At 42.9% G+C, this 21,945-nt stretch overlaps 1 protein-coding gene across 2 annotated transcripts in view; it reads left to right on the plus strand.

Moving 5' to 3' along the window:
- asic2 (acid-sensing (proton-gated) ion channel 2) overlaps positions 1-21,945 on the plus strand; it is a 460,127-nt gene that overhangs the window by 364,017 nt on the left and 74,165 nt on the right. For both annotated transcript variants that reach the window (XM_068013288.1, XM_068013289.1), the window contains exon 4: positions 13,963-14,090. In XM_068013288.1, the coding sequence (XP_067869389.1) occupies positions 13,963-14,090 (128 nt within the window). The remainder of the gene's footprint in view (positions 1-13,962; positions 14,091-21,945) is intronic.

Genomic DNA, 21,945 nt, shown 5'->3' on the forward strand with positions numbered 1-21,945 from the left:
TGGTGCAAAGGGATGTGACATTGGTGCTACATGCTGGCACACATCATTCGCACAGAGTAAAGGACACACATGTTGGTGAGTAACATTTAGTGAAAGACGTGTTTACATTGCTGTGACACCTGTACTTTCCCATTTGTGTCAGTGTGTTCTCTGTAAACCTCTGTAATACCTTTTATGGTGTATTTAAGTCTCATGTCCTGGAATGTGCAAATTTAAGATTATTCACCCAGGTGCGGCACGCCTACAAGAAGGAATGTTACACTTGAGTGGGAGAAGAGGATCGCAACTTCACAGGACACTGGGACACAGCAGGGTAAGTATGCGACAGCAAAGCGGAAAGTGCTGGAGTCACTCAGCAGGTCAGGCGGCATCTGTGGAGAGAGAAGCAGAGTTAACTTTCAAGTCTGTGAACTTGGACGTTAACTCTGCTTCTCTCTCCACAGATGCTGCTTGACCTGCTGGATTTCTGCAGGACTTTCTGCTTTGCTGCCAGATTGACAGCAGCCCCGCTCTTCTGCATACAGTCACTGTTAAATTAAGGTCCTCATTGTAATAGAAAATAATAAACAGTTTGCAGGGTCTATGCTAAATTATGCTGTAATCTGGTTTTACTCAGTCTACCTTTGGAGAATCCAAACAGATTCTTTTCAAAGGCATCAGATAGACTCACAGATTTCTAAAAGCCAGGCAATTAAATAGCTTCAAAATAGTGATTAGCACCTCATGATTTTAAATTCAAAAAGAGCTGTTGATCCAACAACTTGCATAGTTGAAGAAATCACACAAAATGTCCGTATTTGAGTTTAGTGTGCGTTCCCATCTCCAACAATTGCGTTTCACATAAATCAACACATTTTCATAATGTAGAAATAACAACATGATCCGGTAACGTCCTTCTGTAAATGAAGTTGGTTTTCAATCTCTGATATACTCTGACTGGTTTAAGGAAGTCAATACCAAGCTTAATTTTGGACAAAAATGTTTCATTTTGTCAGCATATTTCCTCTTGCAAGTAATTCAACTAAAGTTAATGTTATGTTAGATACTCTATCATGAAATTATGCCATCACAGAAAATTATTTACAAGAAATTGGAAAGGTTTACGAACATACAAACAGTGATGGACAGGAAAAAACTGTTTGGTCCATCCAGCCTGACCCACATAATTGTGATACCTAGTGGACTGACAGTGTAAGAGTCAGCATATGCTTTAGAGACTTTTATGTGAGTCGAGTATTGGAGATCATTATGAGAAACCTAATTGCCAGATCACGGCAAAAGCACAATAGATGTTGTAATACATCTCTTCTAAAACCCTTGAAGTATTCGTATTGGAAGTGTGAATGACAAATCTCAGCATAATTAAACCTGTGTCAAATCCAAGATGGCTGCCCTATCAGTCTGCTCACAGCTAGTAATTACCTTCTACTTGGATTGAAAATATTAAATATGTGTAATATATGATAGTTCTGCAGCAAGAAAGATGACTTTCTAATCCTACTGTTATGTAAATCTTATTTGATATTCTATTGCTTTTGAAAACTGATACATTATTAATTTCACCCTTTCCAGCAACAACAAGTTAGAACACTGCATGTTATACAATATTGATAGCAAATAATTACCTGAATTTCAATAAAATTCACTTTGTGACAACATGGCACCACTTGAAAAGTTGTATTCTGAAATTCTTCTAGTGTTTGACATGCGCAGTCAGAACAGAGTGTTTTGACAGTATTGTCGCAGAGGAGAGACTGCTGTCTCCCAGCAACATGACATCTTCCTTTTAATTATAAAAATAAGGCTGTTTCTAGACCTTAGACATCAATTTCAAACTCACACATCACGAGCAGATCATTCTCAGTCATATGGGATAAAGAGAGAGATGGCTAGCAGCCCCTACAAACATTGCTTTGCAATAACTGCTGGCATACAACTTCTGTATCTTACATAATGTTAATCATGGAAATATTGTGAAACTGATGATCCATTCCACCTCTGTATCAATTATTCAACTGGACAGCTCAAAATAGAGAAAGAAACTCAGTGCAGCAGCATTAATTCTCCTTTAAATGTCTTTAACATTTATTGTAAATATGATGTGACAATGTTTAAACATGACCTTTAGTATTTACTAAATATGCAGTTGACAGAATATTAGTACAACATCATATACTTTATTTTATTTTATTAAAACAGCCATCCATTTGAGAGATTTTGGAACATTTCTCGAGTGACCAGTTGAAATGTTAACTGTGCATTCATTGGATGCTTGAACAGAAAGATCGATTGAATGTCACAGTTGAACCATACCACCCACAATTCATACACTAATTATGATAGTTTTTGGACGACCAATCCTCTATCTGATTTGCATGTGGTCTTTGCAGCCAGCAACAGGCATTCTTGGAGCTGTCTGATTGATATTGCCAGTTAGAGGCTGTTTTGTGCTATCGGCTAAAGCTCTGCAAGATTTCACAGGCTGTGTAGATGTATAGCATGTTATTGTATCCTCCTACATTTAGAAGAACACTTAGAAGTTTTATAATGGTGTGTACTATGTAGCCTCAGGGCCACAAATAAAGTCTAAATTCACGCTCCCTTAATTTGCATTTATTTCCAGTTGCTCATACCAACATATGTGGTGTTTTGACACACAATTCGTATACCGATGAGAGGACAATATTTTCTAAACGACCAGACCTACAAAATTCAAACAGCATAATCCAATAAATAAGAAATATAAAGTGTTGCATTACGGCTGGTCATTAACTCTGTAGGCCCAACTTCCCAAAAATGAGATTTGAGATTGCCCAAATTCATTTCACACAGGACTCTTGCAGTCAATTGACAGAACTGACTTCCATCAGTCTGGCATGGATTTTAACCCTGATTCCAGAGGTAAAGTCCGGTGTTTAACCTAATGTACCAGTCACTCTCTTGCCTGTTTAATAGTGTCACTAATGCAACAAATTCTGATGGCAGATGTTATGAGTGAAGCATTTTTGTTTTGTTTCTGATTTTGAACCTGAAGGCTTCTAATTTATCTAATCAGCAATTCAGGATGAGTCTTTCAAAGCAGTAAGATGCTGATCTCAACTACACTGTACATAAGAAGGTATTATCCTGAAACACACAGCCTCACAGCATAGAGCGAAAATCAGAGAAAGATTCTCTGCCGAGCTGTTTTGCACACTTCGTAACAACTGACAAATAGCAATGTAATAGGCAGACTGGAAGTGTATTGTTTTGGGTGTCGTATGATTGCCTTTAAGAATGATGTCCCTTTCAGATTTTAGTATGCTAATGAGCCAAGTACCAGGACACAGTCATGTGACTCGGGGCCAGAGTCACTCTGCAAATGTAACACCCAAAGTAAGGTTCTGCAAATAGTTTGCTCTGTACTGTACATGATAAGATATCTGTTATAAACCTGTTTGAGATCAATTTAACTGGACTCCACGCATCTCATTTATGTTGCATCAGACAACATAAAGAACTCATTATTTGGGGAACCTGTAAAAAGAGAACACGAGGGAACAAGGTAAGTGCAGTCCAAAAATGAATACTTAGCACTTAATCCTAAATGCCTCTTGACACCAGGGGTTCCATTTTATGATAATACCTGAGGCAACACAGTGCAAAAAAACTTGCCTGAATGAGTACAAACTTCTCTTCTTACATTTCATGCCACACAGTTAAATATTGAGTATCCAGAGCAGATTAGATGAGATGACCTAGGTGGAGCAAATAAGTGAAGAGTTGATGAGTCAAACAGCTAGTTTCTGTGCTGCAGCATTCTATCATTCCATTCTGTGATGCAGAAAAGCTGCAGTCTGTCTGCACAGTTGCTGATGTACAATCGAGTAAAGCAACTCAGCTCCTCAGAGTTCTTTAAAAATACCCCCATGTTTGCTGCAACAGCAAACATACCCACACATGCTGATGTCCCATCTCACCCAGGAAAGGATACAGGTTGGAAGAAAACAGATGTTGAGGAATGAACCGCAGAGTTGCACAGGGTCCCTGGTTGACTAGGGGCTGGTATGCAACTCCTATTTCAGTGAAGCAGTTCAAAACCCTGTAAGTATAGATTAAAATAAAATTCAATACCGCTGAAGGCTAGTTTCCAGAGTGGCCCTGTGGTGAGAATACAAAATATGAAATTAAAAATGTAGGCCAGCTAATTAAAAGCTGCACAGAACCATTTTGTACGATTATGAAAGTATTACAATTCAATGTATCTAATTAAAATAGAGCATTCAGAAGACACTTGATTTAAGAGTGCCGGTCAGCATTAGAATTGATTAGAACAAAGAACAAGCACAGGAACAGGCCATTCGGCCCTCCAAATCTGCGCCGATCTTGATGCCTGCCTAAACGAAAACCTTCTGCACTTCCGGGGGACTGTATCCCTCTATTCCCATCCTATTCATGTATTTGTCAAGATGCCTCTTAAACGTCGCTATCGTACCTGCTTCCACCACCTCCCCCTGCAGCAAGTTCCAGGCACTCACCACCCTCTGTGTAAAGAACTTGCCTCGCACATCCCCTCTAAACTTTGCCCCTTTCACCTTAAACCTATGTCCTCTAGTAACTGACTCTTCCACCCTGGGAAAAAGCTTCTGACTATCCACTCTGTCCATGCCGCTCATAACTTTGTAAACCTCTATCATGTCGCCCCTCCACCTCCGTCGTTCCAGTGAAAACAATCTGAGTTTATCCAACCTCTCCTCATAGCTAATGCCCTCCAGACCAGGCAACATCCTGGTAAACCTCTTCTGTACCCTCTCCAAAGCCTCCACGTCCTTCTGGTAGTGTGGCGACCAGAACTGCACGCAATATTCTAAGTGTGGCCTAACTAAAGTTCTGTACAGCTGCAGCATGAATGGCCAATTTTTATACTCTATGCCCCGACCGATGAAGGCAAGCATGCCGTATGCCTTCTTGACTACCTTATCCACCTGCGTTGCCACTTTCAGTGGCCTGTGGACCTGTACGCCCAGATCTCTCTGCCTGTCAATACTCCTAAGGGTTCTGCCATTTACTGTATACTTCCCACCTGCATTAGACCTTCCAAAATGCATTACCTCACATTTGTCCGGATTAAACTCCATCTGCCATTTCTCCGCCCAAGTCTCCAACCGATCTATATCCTGCTGTATCCTCTGACAATCCTCATCACTATCCGCAACTCCACCAACCTTTGTGTCGTCCGCAAACTTACTAATCAGACCAGCTACATTTTCCTCCAAATCATTTATATATACTACAAAGAGCAAAGGTCCCAGCACTGATCCTTGCGGAACACCACTAGTCACATCCCTCCATTCAGAAAAGCACCCTTCCACTGCTACTCTCTGTCTTCTATGACTGAGCCAGTTCTGTATCCATCTTGCCAGCTCACCTCTGATCCCGTGTGACTTCACCTTTTGTACCAGTCTGCCATGAGGGACCTTGTCAAAGGCTTTACTGAAGTCCATATAGATAACATCCACTGCCCTTCCTTCATCAATCATCTTCGTCACTTCCTCAAAAAACTCAATCAAATTAGTGAGACACAACCTCCTCTTCACAAAACCATGCTGCCTCTCGCTAATAAGTTTGTTTGTTCCAAATGGGAGTAAATCCTGTCCCGAAGAATCCTCCCTAATAATTTCCCTACCACTGATGTAAGGCTCACCGGCCTATAATTTCCTGGATTATCCTTGCTACCCTTCTTAAACAAAGGAACACCATTGGCTATTCTGCAGTCCTCTGGGACCTCACCTGTAGCCAATGAGGATGCAAAGATTTCTGTCAAGGCCCCAGCAATTTCTTCCCTTGCCTCCCTCAGTATTCTGGGGTAGATCCCATCAGGCCCTGGGGACTTATCTACCTTAATGCTTTGCAAGACACCCAACACCACCTCCTTTTCGATAATGAGATGACTGAGACTATCTACACTCCCTTCCCTAGACTCATCATCCCCCAAGTCCTTCTCTTGGGTGAATACTGATGCAAAGTACTCATTTAGTACCTCGCCCATTTCCTCTGGCTCCACACATAGATTTCCTTCTCTGTCCTTGAGTGGGCCAACCCTTTCCCTAGTTACCCTCTTGCTCTTTATATACGTATAAAAAGCCTTGGGATTTTCCTTAATCCTGTTTGCCAATGACTTTTCATGACCCCGTTTAGCCCTCCTGACTCCTTGCTTAAGTTCCTTTCTACTGTCTTTATATTCCTCAAGGGATTTGTCTGTTCCTAGCCTTCCAGCCCTTACGAATGCTTCCTTTTTCTTTTTGACTAGGCTCACAATATCCCGCGTTATCCAAGGTTCCCGAAACTTGCCAAACTTATCCTTCTTCCTCACCAGAACATGCTGGTCCTGGATTCTAATCAACTGACATTTGAAAGACTCCCACATGTCAGATGTTGATTTACCCTCAAACAGCCACCCCCAATCTAAATTCTTCAGTTCCTGCCTAATATTGTTATATTATTTGCTATTCACTCTGCACATGTGCGATTATGACACAAATGTACTGCATATTTCAAAAAAGACTTGCATTTATATAGTGCCTTTTGCCACAAGACATCCAAAGCGCTTTACTGCCAATCAAGTACTTTTTAGAATTGTAGTCACTGTTGTAACTTAGGAAATGTAGCAATTTGCACACAGCAAGCTCCCAGAAACAGAAATGTGATGATGGCCAGATAATTTGTTCATTGTGATGTTGATTGAAGAATGAATATTGGCCAGGAGACCAGGGTAATTCCCCTGCTCTTCTTTAAAGTAGTGTTGTGGGGTCTTTTACAGCCCATGAGAGGGCAGACAGGTTTAACATCCTTATTCAAAAGATGGTACCTCTGACAGTGCAGCGCTCCCTTAGTGCTGCACAGGAGTGTCAGCTTTTATTTTTTGTGCTCTGGTCCTGGAATGGGATCTCCTGATGCAGAGGTGACTATACTACCGACTAAGCCACAACTGACAAGCACAACCTCATTGCTGACCTTCATTATTCTGGACATAATATAGTGTACATTGCATTCCTCTGGAATACAACTGGTAACATGCAGCTAACGATATAAAGGAGCTTAATACCAATCAAAGCAGAATATCTGAAAATGGCAAACGACACTGGAGGTTTGCAAACTTGTATGATTCTAAATATAAAATTCTACTGCCTCTCCAACATATGATAACTATCAGATAGCTATAGTACCCTGGGTCAGAGGATGTTTCAACCCACAATGGCATGATGCTGATCTGATCCCAGTGATTCAGTCGCACATTGTGCTGATACCTATATGTGCAGCCATGAGTAAATCATACTTAATCCTACTTGTTTTTATGTTAATGACTGTGACACGGTCTAGGTGAATCAGTGGCCCCAATATTTATGGGGATGGAGCAGGTTGGGGGGCGGGTGGGGTGCAGTTTTGCAGCTGGGGTTTCCCTCAGTTCCTGCTGACTTTAATGGCAAGACCCGGTCAGCATCTATTGTCTCTCATTCCCAACCACAACTAGTCAGATTAAGAGGCTGACTGGCTGTCAGCACCTGGGGAGCAGAGAGAAGGGAGGGAGAGATTGAAAAGGCCCATGGGTATTGGGGTGGAGGAAAGATTGGAAGGAATAGCAGGGAAATTGGAAAGGCTGGGGGGAGGGGGTGAGGGTGCAGTGGAAGACGGGGAGATCGGAAACACCAGGGCAGGGAGGTCAGTGGTCACAGCCAGGAAGTGCAAAGAGAGGGAGGGATCAGATGAGAGATTGTGGCTCCAGGGGAACATCATGACTCAGGAGCTGGTGGGGTTCGATTAAGGGCGCAAGGAGCGGTGAACAATTTGGTAGTCATTTGTGATTGGTTGAAGGGCCAGGGGAAGCACTCCTGTTACTCCTAGACCACAGGCTTCCCTGGAAAGGAACTAACCTGCTGGATTCTGGAGTCCTCGCCTCCCTTTAGCTGCTGGGTTTCACGAGGCCTGGGAAACCTGGCCGGTTGATTTAAAATGGAGGAAAAATCTGAGGCACACAGCCTCATCAAAATATTTATATGAGTCACCCCACTCCTGGGAACAGGCGAGTTGCCTGACCTCCATCCCGCCTCAGTTAAAATAGGAAATGTGTGGGTTAGAGGCAGTTTGTGTTGAACTTTGACATTTTTAACATTTTGATATCCCAACCAACTCAAACCCACCTGCTCTCTGCCCTATCGCACACCTTCCCTTTTGATCTCTTCCCCACCAACGCCCGCGCCCCCCTTCACTTGCTTAAGCCTCATTCTTTTCTAACCTTTGCCAGTTCTGATGAAAGGTCACAGACCTGAAACATTAATGCTGCTTCTCTCTCCACAGATGCTGCCTGACCTGCTGAGTATTTCCAGCACTTTCTGTTTTTATTTCAAGCCTACCTGTTTTGGTGAGTTAAAATGCACCCCACTGTGTATATAGTGACATTCAATCACCTCTCTCACTCTGTCAAACTTGATAACTACTCCAAGTCAGTTGTTTTGATGCCATCAGCTCTCATTTTTAACTAAATTAGACATTCACAAAACCATTGGAATACAATCAGGAGAGAGAAGAAAAACTGTAATTACTGGAAATTTGAAAAACAATCAGAAGAATCGGGAAATACAGTGGCCAGACGAAAGAAAAAGAAAGGTTGGCCTAGATATTCTGGAGTGCCCATTTCTGTTCGGTCTTTAATTTGTGCGCATACTTCCTGATCGCCATTTTGGAGACTTAGGAGGCCACATAGTGCCTGCAAAATGACAATTATATTTTATTTGGTGACCCTTCACCAGAAGCCAGTGGAATACAAAGCTAGTTGAGACTCTAGAGCAAGAAGAGTTAGGTCAAGAATCTGTATAACACAGAGCAATTAAAGTATCTGCATAATATTTTGTTGATGCCTACGCAAGATTTAAGACCCTTCAAAAGAAATGTTTCTTCGGAGTACCCCAAATGACAGAACCTTCTTCAGTGAGAATATACACATTGCAGTCAGAACTGGAGACAACTTTTTTTTTCTGATCAGCAGCAGGCTGTGCAACTCAGCATTGGCTAATGAATCAGTTTTTTGCTCACTTGTTTCTGTGAGCCTTGCAATGTCAGTGAAGAGTTTACAGTGCCTCAGCACAAAGGTTGTGATTCACAGCTTAAAATCCTTGTTGTGTGTGTAGTTATTGTTCTGGTTGTTGTGAAGCCCTTCCTTAATGTGAATGGAGCAGAACAATGGTACCCAGGGGCATAATTGCAGGGCCTTACTTGAGGTGTTTCCACAGTACAAATGAGCCATTAAACATGCTACATTATTCAGTGCATTGAGTAGCTCCGGATGCATAGATATTGTCTGTGTCATGAGGCGATGGATGCTCTTCACAATATTTACGATCACTCAAAGGCTTTCTGAGAATATCAGCTCGGGTATGATTGTTACAAGCATTATTTGTCTCCTGTTTGCTATTACCACCTGAGCAAGAGCACCTTCCTAATCTGCTTTTCTAATACAGAAGACATTGATAAAAGGTATATTTGTATATACTGTGTTGTGAATTACACAATTTTATAAATTGAATCAAAGATCCAAATAAATGTTGGATGATGGAAGATTCATGAAAGCAACAACAAAATAGTGGAGAAAGACATTTGCACATTAAATGCTTACACATTTTCTGTAAATTAAAAATATGTATGTTTATCTGCATATGTATGTGTGTGCATGTGAGTATGGTGTGTGTGTTGAATATGTGTGTGTATGTGATGATGCATGTGTGAATGTGTTGGTGTTTGCGTGTTTGTATGTGAGTGATGCCATTGATTCCCTAGCCAGCGGAAAAGCCCCTGGGAAGGACAGCATTACCCCTGAAATAATCAAGAGTGCCAAGCCTGCTATACTCTCAGCACTACATGAACTGCTATGCCTGTGCTGGGACGAGGGAGCAGTACCCCAGGACATGCGCGATGCCAACATCATCACCCTCTATAAAAACAAAGGTGACCGCGGTGACTGCAACAACTACCGTGGAATCTCCCTGCTCAGCATAGTGGGGAAAGTCTTTGCTCGAGTCGCTCTGAACAGGCTCCAGAAGCTGGCCGAGCGCGTCTACCCTGAGGCACAGTGTGGCTTTCGTGCAGAGAGATCGACCATTGACATGCTGTTCTCCCTTCGTCAGATACAGGAGAAATGCCGTGAACAACAGATGCCCCTCTACATTGCTTTCATTGATCTCACCAAAGCCTTTGACCTCGTCAGCAGACGTGGTCTCTTCAGACTACTAGAAAAGATCGAATGTCCACCAAAGCTACTAAGTATCATCGCCTCATTCCATGACAATATGAAAGGCACAATTCAATATGGTGGCTCCTCATCAGAGCCCTTTCCTATCCTGAGTGGTGTGAAACAGGGCTGTGTTCTCGCACCCACACTTTTTGGGATTTTCTTCTCCCTGCTGCTTTCACATGCGTTCAAATCCTCTGAAGAAGGAATCTTCCTCCACACAAGATCAGGGGGCAGGTTGTTCAACCTTGCCCGTCTAAGAGCGAAGTCCAAAGTACGGAAAGTCCTCATCAGAGAACTCCTCTTTGCTGACGATGCTGCTTTAACATCTCACACTGAAGAGTGGCTGCAGAGTCTCATCGACAGGTTTGCGGCTGCCTGCAATGAATTTGGCCTATCCATCAGCCTCAAGAAAACGAACATCATGGGGCAGGACGTCAGAAATGCTCCATCCATCAATATTGGCGACCACGCTCTGGAAGTGGTTCAAGAGTTCACCTACCTAGGCTCAACTATCACCAGTAACCTGTCTCTGGATGCAGAAATCAACAAGCGCATGGGTAAGGCTTCCACTGCTATGTCCAGACTGGCCAAGAGAGTGTGGGAAAATGGCACACTGACACGGAACACAAAAGTCCGAGTGTATCAGGCCTGTGTCCTCAGTACCTTGCTCTATGGCAGCGAGGCCTGGGCAACGTATGCCAGCCAAGAGCGACGTCTCAATTCAAACCATCTTCGCAGCCTGCGGAGAATACTTGGCATCAGGTGGCAGGACTATATCTCCAACACAGAAGTCCTTGAAGCGGCCAACACCCCCAGCTTATACACACTACTGAGTCAGCGGCGCTTGAGATGGCTTGGCCATGTGAGCCGCATGGAAGATGGCAGGATCCCCAAAGACACATTGTACAGCGAGCTCGCCACTGGTATCAGACCCACCGGCCGTCCATGTCTCCGCTATAAAGACGTCTGCAAACGCGACATGAAATCGTGTGACATTGATCACAAGTCGTGGGAGTCAGTTGCCAGCATTCGCCAGAGCTGGCGGGCAGTCATAAAGACAGGGCTAAATTGTGGCGAGTCGAAGAGACTTAATAGTTGGCAGGAAAAAAGACAGAGGCACAAGGGGAGAGCCAACTGTGCAACAGCCCCGACAAACAAATTTCTCTGCAGCACCTGTGGAAGAGCCTGTCACTCCAGAATTGGCCTTTATAGCCACTCCAGGCGCTGCTTCACAAACCACTGACCACCTCCAGGCGCGTATCCATTGTCTCTCGAGATAAGGAGGCCCAAAAGAAAGATGTGATGATGCATGTGTGAATGTGTTGGTGTTTGCGTGTTTGTATGTGAGTGTATGAAGTGTATGTGTGTAGCAGTTGTATGTGTGTGCATATGCATTGCGTGTATATTTATGTGATACATGGGAACATAGGAATACTAGTAGGCCATTTAGCCCCTTGACCCTGTTACGTCATTCATTGAGATCATGGCTGATCTGCGACCTAATTGTAACTATGTAAGTGGTTGGTGTTTATTTGGTGTGTGTGCTTATGTGGTGCATGTATGTATGTGCTGTGGTGTGTTTCTTTATTCATTCACAGATGTGGGTATCGCTGGCAATGCCAGCAACTATTGCCCATCTCTAATTATCCCTGAGAAAGTGGAGGTGATCTGCCTTCTTGAACTGCTGCAGTTAGTGGGATGTAGGTACTCCCACAGTGATGTTAGAAAGGGACTTTCATGATTTTGACCCGGCAATGTGATATATTTTCACGTGAGGATAGAGTGTGACCTAGAGGGGAACTTGGAGGTGGTGGTGTTCCCAAGCACCTGCTGCCCTTGCTATTCTAAGTGGTAGATGTCATGGATATGGGAGGTGCTGTTGAAGGAGCTTGGCGAGTTGCTGCAGTGCATTTTGTAGATGATACACACAGCAGCCACAGTGCACAGGTGGTGGAGAGCTTGAATGATCATTGGTGCTGCTTTGTCCTGGATGGTGTCAAGCTTCTTGAGTGTTGAGTGTTGTTGGAGCTGCACTCATGCAGAGGAGTGGGGAGTATTCCATCACGTATCTGACTTGTGCCCTGCAAGCGGTGGAAAGGCTTTGAGGAATCAGGAGGTGAGCCACTCGCAGCAGGAACACCCAGCCTCTGACCTGCTCTTACAGACACAGTATTTAGATGGCTGGTCCAGTTAATTTTCTGGTCAATGTCAACCCCAGGATGTTGATGGTAAAGGCTTGCTCAGATCAGGAAAAAGAACCCGACCCGAACCCGAGCGATCCACAGCGGTCCCGAGCCCAACCCCGACTTACCATGTGTGTCTGGCCTGAGCCCGACCCGGACCCAGCCCGACCTGAACTGAGCCCGAAAGCCGGACCCGGAAGAGGGGCCCGACACGACCTGAACCCGACACGTGTTGTCGGGTCCTGTCGGGTTCAGGTCGGGTAGCAGGCCTTTAGTTGATGGTGGGGAATTCAGTGATGGTAATGCCGTTGAATGCTAAGAGGAAGTGGTTTGACTTTCTCTTTTTGGACATGGTCACTGCCTGGTATGTGTGTAGTGTGAATATTATTTGCTACTTATCAGCCCAAGCATGAATGTTGTCCAGGTCTTGCTGTATGTGGGCACAGATTGTTTCATTATCTGAGCAGTTGTGAACGGAACTGCACACTGTGCAATCATCAGCAAGCATCCCTACTTCTGACCTTTTGGTGGAGGCAAGGTCATTGCTGAAACAGCTGAAAATTGTTGGGGCAGTGTAGCGTTTTGCCCCTGTTTCCCATTGACTTCAATTTTGCTATGGGTTCTTTGATGCCACACTCAGTCAAATGCTGCCGTGATGTCAGAGGCAGTCACTCTCACCTCACCTCTGGAAGTTAGCTCTTTTTTCATGCTTGGACCAAGGCTGTAGTGAGGTCTGGAGCTGAATGGTCTTGACAAGACATGAACTGAGCATCGGTGAGAAGGTTATTGGTGAGTAAGTGCCACTTGATACAACTGTCAATGACACTTTCCTTCACCTGGCTGATGATTGAGAAAGTAGACTGATGTAGCAATAATTAGCCGGTTGGATTTGTCCTTTTTTTGTGGACAGTGCATACCTGGGCAATTTTTCACTTTGGCGGGTCGATGTCAGTGTTGCAGCTGTACTAGAACAGCTTCGCTAGAGGCATTCCTAGTTCTGGAGCAGAGATCTTTAGCACTACAGCTGGGATATTATCAGGGCCCATAGCCTTTGCTGTTTGCAGTACAATCAGCCTTTTCTTGATATCATGTGGAGTGAACAAATTGGCTGAAGCCTGCCATCTGTAATGGTTGGGACTGCAGGAGGAGAATGAGATGAATCATGGACTTGGCACTTCTGGCTGAACATAGTTGCAAGTGCTTCAGTCTTGTCTTTTTCACTCACGGGGTGAGCTCCGCTATCATCGAGGATTGTGATGTTCATGGAACCTCCTCCTCCTCTTAGTTGTTTGATCTTCCATGGCCATTCGGGATAATTATACATATTTGGTGAGTTTTGAGATGTATAGCAAGAAATGTCTTAGATAATATCGGCAGAATCTTTGGGTAGAATCTGCACCCCATTAACTACCAGACAAAAGTCTATGGAGATTCGCAGAGTCTGCTGTAAGACCATATTTCTGATCAGGTTTCCTTTGTTGCTAAGTGTTTTCATTTGTTTGCCCTCTTTTACAGAAGACACCACATTTGAAGCTGGGATAAGAGTACAGCTGCACACTCAGTCTGAGCCACCATTCGTACACGAGCTGGGATTTGGAGTTGCACCAGGATTTCAAACGTTTGTTTCTACTCAAGAACAACGGGTACTACATTTACTCTGATATCCAGCTAAGCTCTTGCATTTAATCCTGAGTGTTTCATCTTCAGTGGTATTTAAAACCCATAAAACTCTTCTTTACAATTTCCCTCCATTTATTTATTTATTTCATCCCCCTATTCTAGATGTCCCCATGCGACACACCATATTGTAGTTGAGAGGATGGGCAAGATACATGCTCCAACCTCCGGCAGTGCTGCTCTGATGTTGACTGCTGCAAGGTTGGAGGTGTGTCCAGGGATACTCTCTCAGCCTAGTTCCTTTCCATGTGGAAATACCTGGTATCTGCTTGGTGTGTTTTAAGTTCTCCTTTACATTTATGATTATGTAATTGTGAACAAGGTTAATTAATATTAATTAATTAATATGTTACGACCGACCACTCTAGTCAAAGCCCCCAATCAAAATATACGATTCTGATTGTGGTGGGAGAAATGCACTGTTAATTCAATCCCGTCCCTCCACAGATCGCCTAACATGTCATTTTAAACTTTTCAAATTAAAGAAAGACCCAGCCAAATTGTACCATCTATTAACCCCCAAATTAGGCTAACCAAACCAGGTGTCTTTAAATCAACAAATTAACTGTTTAATTAGAAAAACTAAATTCTTAAACACTATGAAGATATAACACCATTTAAAAAAAGAAAAAATTGGAGTCCTTGCAAATTTATGCTCTTATTTATTTAGAGATACAGCACTGAAACAGGCCCTTCAGCCCACCGAGTCTGTGCCGACCAACAACCACCCATTTATACTAACCCGACAGTAATCCCATATTCCCTACCAATACCAGGGGCAGTTTATAATGGCCAATTTACCTATCATCTGCAAGTCTTTGGCTGTGGGAGGAAACCGGAGCACCCGGAGAAAACCCACGCGGTCACAGGGAGAACTTGCAAACCCCACACAGGCAGTACCCAGAATTGAACCCGGATCCCTGGAGCTGTGAGGCTGCGGTGCTAACCACTGCGCCACTGTGCCGCCCCTTGCTGGAGGTGAAAATGTCCAAGGTTGCTTGAAGTCCTCACTGCCATCCAATGGGGAGAAAAAGGTTCTTCAACAGAAGAACAGTCGTAGTCTTTATTCCAGCAGTAAGTGATGCTTTCCTTCTCCAGTGATGACCACAGTAGATCAACAACTCACAACCACTTTCAGTAGAATCAATCTTGCTTTAGAATTTTGAGGCTTAAAAATAGAGTCACAGTTTAAATTCTTCCTTCAGATGAAATTATCAGAGATCTCTGTTTTGGCTTGACTTTTTTAGAATTTTGAGAGGTATTAGTAACTAAACAGACTAAATTCTCTTCCTTCAGTTTAAAAGGTCTGTTTCTCCTTTCAGGTGCTAACACACAGCTGTGTCTCTGTTTCTCCTGTTAGAGCAGACTGTTTGCACTATAAGCCAGTTCAAAATTAAATTGTAACAAATGTATCTCTCAAGGTAACAAGAATGCACCCTTTGAATCGCAGTCTCCGAATGGTTGTATCCAAGGCAACAAGAGTGCACCTTCTCGGTAACTCCTGAGGCCTGCTTATTCTTAAAGCAGTACAATCCTTTGCTGTCTTAAAGCCACACCACATATTTCATTTAATCTTTAATATTTACTATTTACTATTTACATTTAAGAAATATTTAGGTGAGCACTTGAAACAACATAGCATACAAGGCTATGGGCCAAGTGCTGGAAAATGCAATTAGAATAGATAGGTGCTCGATGGCCAGCATGGACACGATAGGCCGAAGGGCCTGTTTCTGTGCTGTGTAACTCTATGAGTTTATAAGGTTGTCTGCTACATTGACTACAGCCAACCAAAACACAGGCTTTATTGAAATTATAAATCTCACTCCACAATTACATCACCACACATGAAGAGAGAAACCACAATTAAGAGCCACTATCTGTTAAAGTAGTTGATTGCTAATTGCATTGTTAATTAAAGTCACCTTATTTAAAGAATAAATCCATTTGTCTGCAATTGTGGATTGACTGTAAAGTCCTTTCTGACAGAGAGGAACTCGGGAAATCTATCATCATGCCATTTCCCAGTGCCAACAGACCCTATCCTCAGCTTACCAGAGCTATGAGTCCAAAGTCAGCACTAAGCTGCATAATTTTCAGACAAGCACATGTGGAAAGCAAATATGCTTCAGCTTTCAACCAGACCTATTATTCATATTTAAAAGGACATGGTAAATCCTCACAAGTAAGGTACAGTTTTTGAGCACTATATTTTCTGAAAATCATCTGAAATCCAAGGTAAGATATCAAAAGTCTATTGAAAGTGTCGTAAATTAATGAGGCACAAGAAAGTTAAATATCTCCAAAAGCTTGAAACTGGAAGCTATTAGCTCTTTTACCATATGGTTGTCAAAGCCTTAACAGCAGAATTATATGTTTCCTGGCTTCCTAGAGCAGAGAAGATTATGGGGAGATTTAATACAGGTGTTCAAACTATGAAATGTTTGGATAGAGTAAATAAGGAGAAACTGGCAGGAGGGTCAGTGTAACCAGAGGGCACAAATTTAATGTAATTGACAAGAGAACCAGAGTGGAGATGAGGAGACATTTCTTTACACAGAGAGCAGGGGAATGGAACTAATTGGATAGTTCTTTCAAAGACCTGGAACAAGCATGATGGGCCAAATGTCCTGTTTCTGTACTGTGTCATTCTATGAAATTATGATTTACTTAAACAGGCCCCATCAACTGGCTGTCCTATCTGAATGAAAAGCAACAGACACTATCCATAGGAAGAGCTCATAGCCTGACATGAATACCTACAGATCAGTATCCCCAAACAAGTGAAAGTTCATAGAAGCCAGACGTAATGAAATGCTCGTACATTTTTGACAAAAAAACTGCTTCTGTTATAGAAATGATAAAAGAACTATTCATTCTTTTTTTCTGTAATCCTCCAAAGAAACTTCTTTTTCTGTCTTTCCTTTTAAGTCATGTCTCTTCCTTGGAGAATGTAATTTTTGGCCACAGTTTCATCTCCAGAGTATTAGGTGTCAGTTTGACTCAGTGCTTGTACACTTTTGAGTCAAAAAGTCATGGATTCAAACCTTTCCCCAGGATTTGAACATGGAATCTGGGCTGACACTGAAGTTCAAAGCTTTATATAAATGTAAGGTTAAATAAATGTTTCTTTCTGATTGTTTATAGATAGCAATCTGTTTCAGTGCTTCTCTTTCCCTCCTTAAAGCAATAAAGGGCTAAATATTTTGTTTACATATCTTCACACCCTTGGATTCATTGGCTGGTTAACAAGCTGATAGGCTGCATTGTAAACACTCCATGGCCATCAAGTCCTGGAGTGGGACTCAAACTGGGAGCCTCTGGCTCAGAGGCAGGAGTGCTACCAACTGAACCACAATATCCCGAAGAACGAAATGAAAAATAGGCCTATTGATAATAAACTTACCTGGTTAGTGGCATAAAGTTCTGGAGGGCGATTTCTGCAAGGCCAGCCTGACTCTAGTCAGAATAGAATGCATATGAGAGAGCAGATACTTAATGTACTGCAGTGCAAACATATTCATTTGGAAAAGTGCTAGTTTATTTTCCATTGATTGAGCAGTTTAAAAACCTTAACTGTACATTCAGACCAATGAGACTCCAAAGGTTAATGAATAATGAAGAGTTCAAACTGAAAAATTAATAAACATTTACAAGGCTGTAGAAAAAAATGGAAATAGAGGTAATTTAATCTGGTCTAAGTACACTGAGTGTTTGGACCACAAATTATACCTTTCAATGTCAGCTAATCTCATGCTTAAGAAACCCATTTCCGTTCTAATGAATAAGTATCTTGAGATGTATTATGTGTGCATTAGAGTACAATTCATTTGCACGCGTATAAAGATAAAAATAGAGGGAATGGGTAATACATGGAAGAATAATGGACATACTCACGCTGATGTTGGAGGATGAGCAAAAGCAGATTTAGATAAAAGCCAGAAACAGGAAAGTCTCTTCTTGTTTTGTCCTTACAGCCAGAGGGAAATTAACTGTGCTGCAGATATTTCCATTACAGTTAGATTATGTTATTTTCACCTCACTCCCTGTTATTTTTCTGCTGCAATGGTTTTTGTTTGGGGGGCAAACTGCATTGGAGCTCTAAAAAGCTGTGCCACGGAGTGGTAAGACATGAGTTTATATCTGGGTTTCTCCTGATGTCACCTGTGCCTAGGGGGAGACAAGAAAATAGAGAGAGAGGACACAAGCACATCTCCTTCCATTCTGAGCCAAGAAGAACATCTGTGTTTCTTAACCACGCTATCAGTTGGAGAATGCTGTGTGGCACAGGAAGAAAAAGAAGAGAAGATATAGTGGGCAGATTTTCCTGAAACCCTGTTCCTGCCACTGGACAAGCCCAGCAATGCTGGCAGTTCCTGTATTGGGCCATTAACAGTCTTGCAGGCCCACCATCTGGCAGTGCCTTGAGTCTGCAGAAAAGGGAAAGGATGTTTTGCAGCTGTGTGTTCTCCTTCAAGATCAGGGACCTTAAGGAGAAAGAACAGTAAATGATATGCAAATAACATTGTATTTGTGCTGTGATGTTTAAATGGATTCAATCTTTGGATTCAGTAAATCTTCCACTTGCACAACTTAAGATAAAAATTGAGCTCTCCATTTGTGAGCCATGTATTGCACCAGCCACATTCCTCAATCTAACAGGAATAGTAAGTGATCAGATTAGGTCGTGACATTTCAGTAAACACACGGCAGCAATCTGGTTTGGTTTTCTGTCAAAATGCTCTCCAATTGAGCATTGCATTTACCTGGAAGTGTGCAGAGATGGACCATTATCCAATTATGTACAAGTACTATCTAGCATTTTAATGTACAAAAATAGGACTTGTGAATTGTACTGAAGTAATTTAATGCTGTAATTGAAATAGTGCAGGAAAGCTACAGGGAATAAGACACTGCTATCACTTGATTGTATAACCTAAGAACCACAAGGACAGTGAAAACATCTTGACAAAGTTGATGGGAATATGGAATAAAAATCTTTTTCCAGACAAGAATCATTTATAGGAAATTCTAAATCTAATAACATTGGCTTGTTGGCAATCACAAAGCATTTTTTAATATGCAGAAGTATGCCAGTCTGCTCCTTTTAATCATCAGTTTAGAACAGTGACTCTCAGAGTTAACATTGTCTACATTCTAATATAAAAACAAAATACTGCGGATGCTGGAAATCTGAAATAAAAAAAAGAAATGCTGGAAATACTCAGCAGGTCTGGCAGCATTTGTGGAGAGAGAAGCAGTTCTGAAGAAGGGTCACTGACCTGAAACATTAACTCTGCTTCTCTCTCCACAGATGCTGCCAGACCTACTGAGTATTTCCAGCGTTATGTGTGCATATTATTGTCTATATTCTATCCTTGCTGCTCCTACTGATGATTATAGTGGTGATGACAGTTTGCCATTTCCTCAGTATGGGGGAGCTTTTAACTTGAAAAAGTGAGTGTGTTTGCAAGTGGGCAGCAGGTTAAAAGGACTAAAATCGATGGCACATCGGGAAGCCGGCAGCAACCTGATGACTTTTGCCTTTAATCTCAGCTCGATCAGCTGTGCGCGGGAGATGCCCATGGCAATTCAGTGTATTTAATTAGAATATACTGTCAGGAAAATCCGAGAGGCCAAATGGGATACATTCATTTCATTGCTTGGAAACTAACCTTAGATTTTTAATGGAAAAGCACTACAAGTTAACTTTTAAAAAAAAAATTAGCAACCAAGATGGCCACTGCAATTTACATTTGAAATACCAGGAGATTATCCTGGAGACTAAAGTCTAACAGAAACTCAGCCAAAACAATGGCTTGCTGTAAGTAATTGAATTACCTTCTTCTTCTTTGGCCTCCTTATCTCGAGAGACAATGGGTAAGTGCCTGGAGGTGGTCAATGGTGTGTGGAGCAGCGCCTGGAGTGGCTATAAAGGCCAATTCTCGAGTGACAGGCTCTTCCACAGGTGCTGCAGAAAAATTTGTTTGTCGGGGCTGTTACACAGTTGGCTCTCCCCTTGCGCTTTTGTCTTTTTTCCTGCCAACTGCTAAGTCTCTTCGACTCGTCACACTTTAGCCCCGCCTTTATGGCTGCCCGCCAGCTCTGGCGAACGCTGGCAAGTGACTCCCACGACTTGTGATCAATGTCACAGGACTTCATGTCGCGTTTGCAGACGTCTTTAAAGCGGAGACATGGACGGCCGGTGGGTTTGATAACAGTGGCGAGCTTGCTGTACAATGTGTCTTTGGGGATCCTACCATCTTCCATGCGGCTCACATGGCCAAGCCATCTCAAGCGCCACTGACTCAGTAGTGTGTATAAGCTGGGGATGTTGGCCGGGTCGAGGACTTCTGTGTTGGAGATATAGTCCTGCCACCTGATGCCAAGTATTTTCTGGAGGCAGCGAAGATGGAATGAATTGAGACGTCGCTCTTGGCTGACATACGTTGTCCAGGCCTCGCTGCCATAGAGCAAGGTACTGAGGACACAGGCTTGATACACTCGGACTTTTGTGTTCCGTGTCAGTGCGCCATTTTCCCACACTCTCTTGGCCAGTCTGGACATAGCAGTGGAAGCCTTTCCCATGCGCTTGTTGATTTCTGCATCTAGAGACAGGTTACTGGTGATAGTTGAGCCTAGGTAGGTGAACTCTTGAACCACTTCCAGAGCGTGGTCACCGATATTGATGGATGGAGCATTTCTGACGTCCTGCCCCATGATGTTCGTTTTCTTGAGGCTGAAGGTTAGGCCAAATTCATTGCAGGCAGCCGCAAACCTGTCGATGAGACTCTGCAGCCACTCTTCAGTGTGAGATGTTAAAGCAGCATTGTTGAATTACCTAGAATGGCTTTATCAGCATGGTTGTCGAGGCCATTCCCACCCATTGACTTTGAAAGAGGCAACCCCCTCCAAGAGTGGATGTAGCCCCTTGAATTTCATTAGAAGATTCCAGAACAAAAACCTCATTAAAAATCAAAGGGGTTTGATAGAACCATGTGACTGCTTGCGCAGCTCTGAAGAAACTAGAAGTTTTGTCACACAGACCGCAGACAGACAGTAACTGAAAATACAGCAACAAAGCAGGCACCTGCCCCCCTGTCTTTCCCTCTCTCTTTCTCGCTCTCTCCCCAGAAAATATCAAGAGAAAAATCAGCTGCGATTGGGGAACCCCCCCACCCTGCCAAGCCTACAGACTGCTACAGCCAGCAACCAGGGGAAGAGAATCAACAACCAATTCTGCCCTCAGGAGCCCTGAGCCAAGCAAGCCAACCACAGTCCACTTGGACCAGCGAGGACTTCAAGACTACAGTCAGCTGAGAACTGCTGGACTTACAGACTGTATTTTAGTTCCATTTATTCTGGACTTTAATCCAACCGCCAAATCTGTTTCCCGCTGTAATCTATTTATGTGTGTGTGACTTTCGTGTGAATGTGTGCGCGAATGTGTAGTGTATTTTTAAATAGTTTATAGTTTAAATCGGATTAGAGTGTTAAGTGTAATAAACTTACCTCTTTCTTGTTTAAACTCAAGAAAACCTATCTGATTCGTTCTTTTGCAATTACATTAGAGGAACGATGTCAAACAATCATGGAAAAGATAAGCACAAACACTGTTTTAAAAAATGAATAAACACTGTTGCGGTCAAACGAGAGGAAGGGTGAAAGAGGAGCCTGAGACCCCCTCCTCACCTGCCCATGGCAATACAAAGATCTCATTATCAACTGTTCTAAGCTGGATTTTGAATTTAACTGTGTGTACACGGGTTTCCCGAGCATCGTGGAAATCGCCAAGTGAGAGGACATAGGGATTTGAGGGGG

The sequence above is a fragment of the Heterodontus francisci genome, chromosome 33 (genome assembly GCF_036365525.1).
Source record: "Heterodontus francisci isolate sHetFra1 chromosome 33, sHetFra1.hap1, whole genome shotgun sequence".
NCBI lineage: Eukaryota > Metazoa > Chordata > Chondrichthyes > Heterodontiformes > Heterodontidae > Heterodontus > Heterodontus francisci.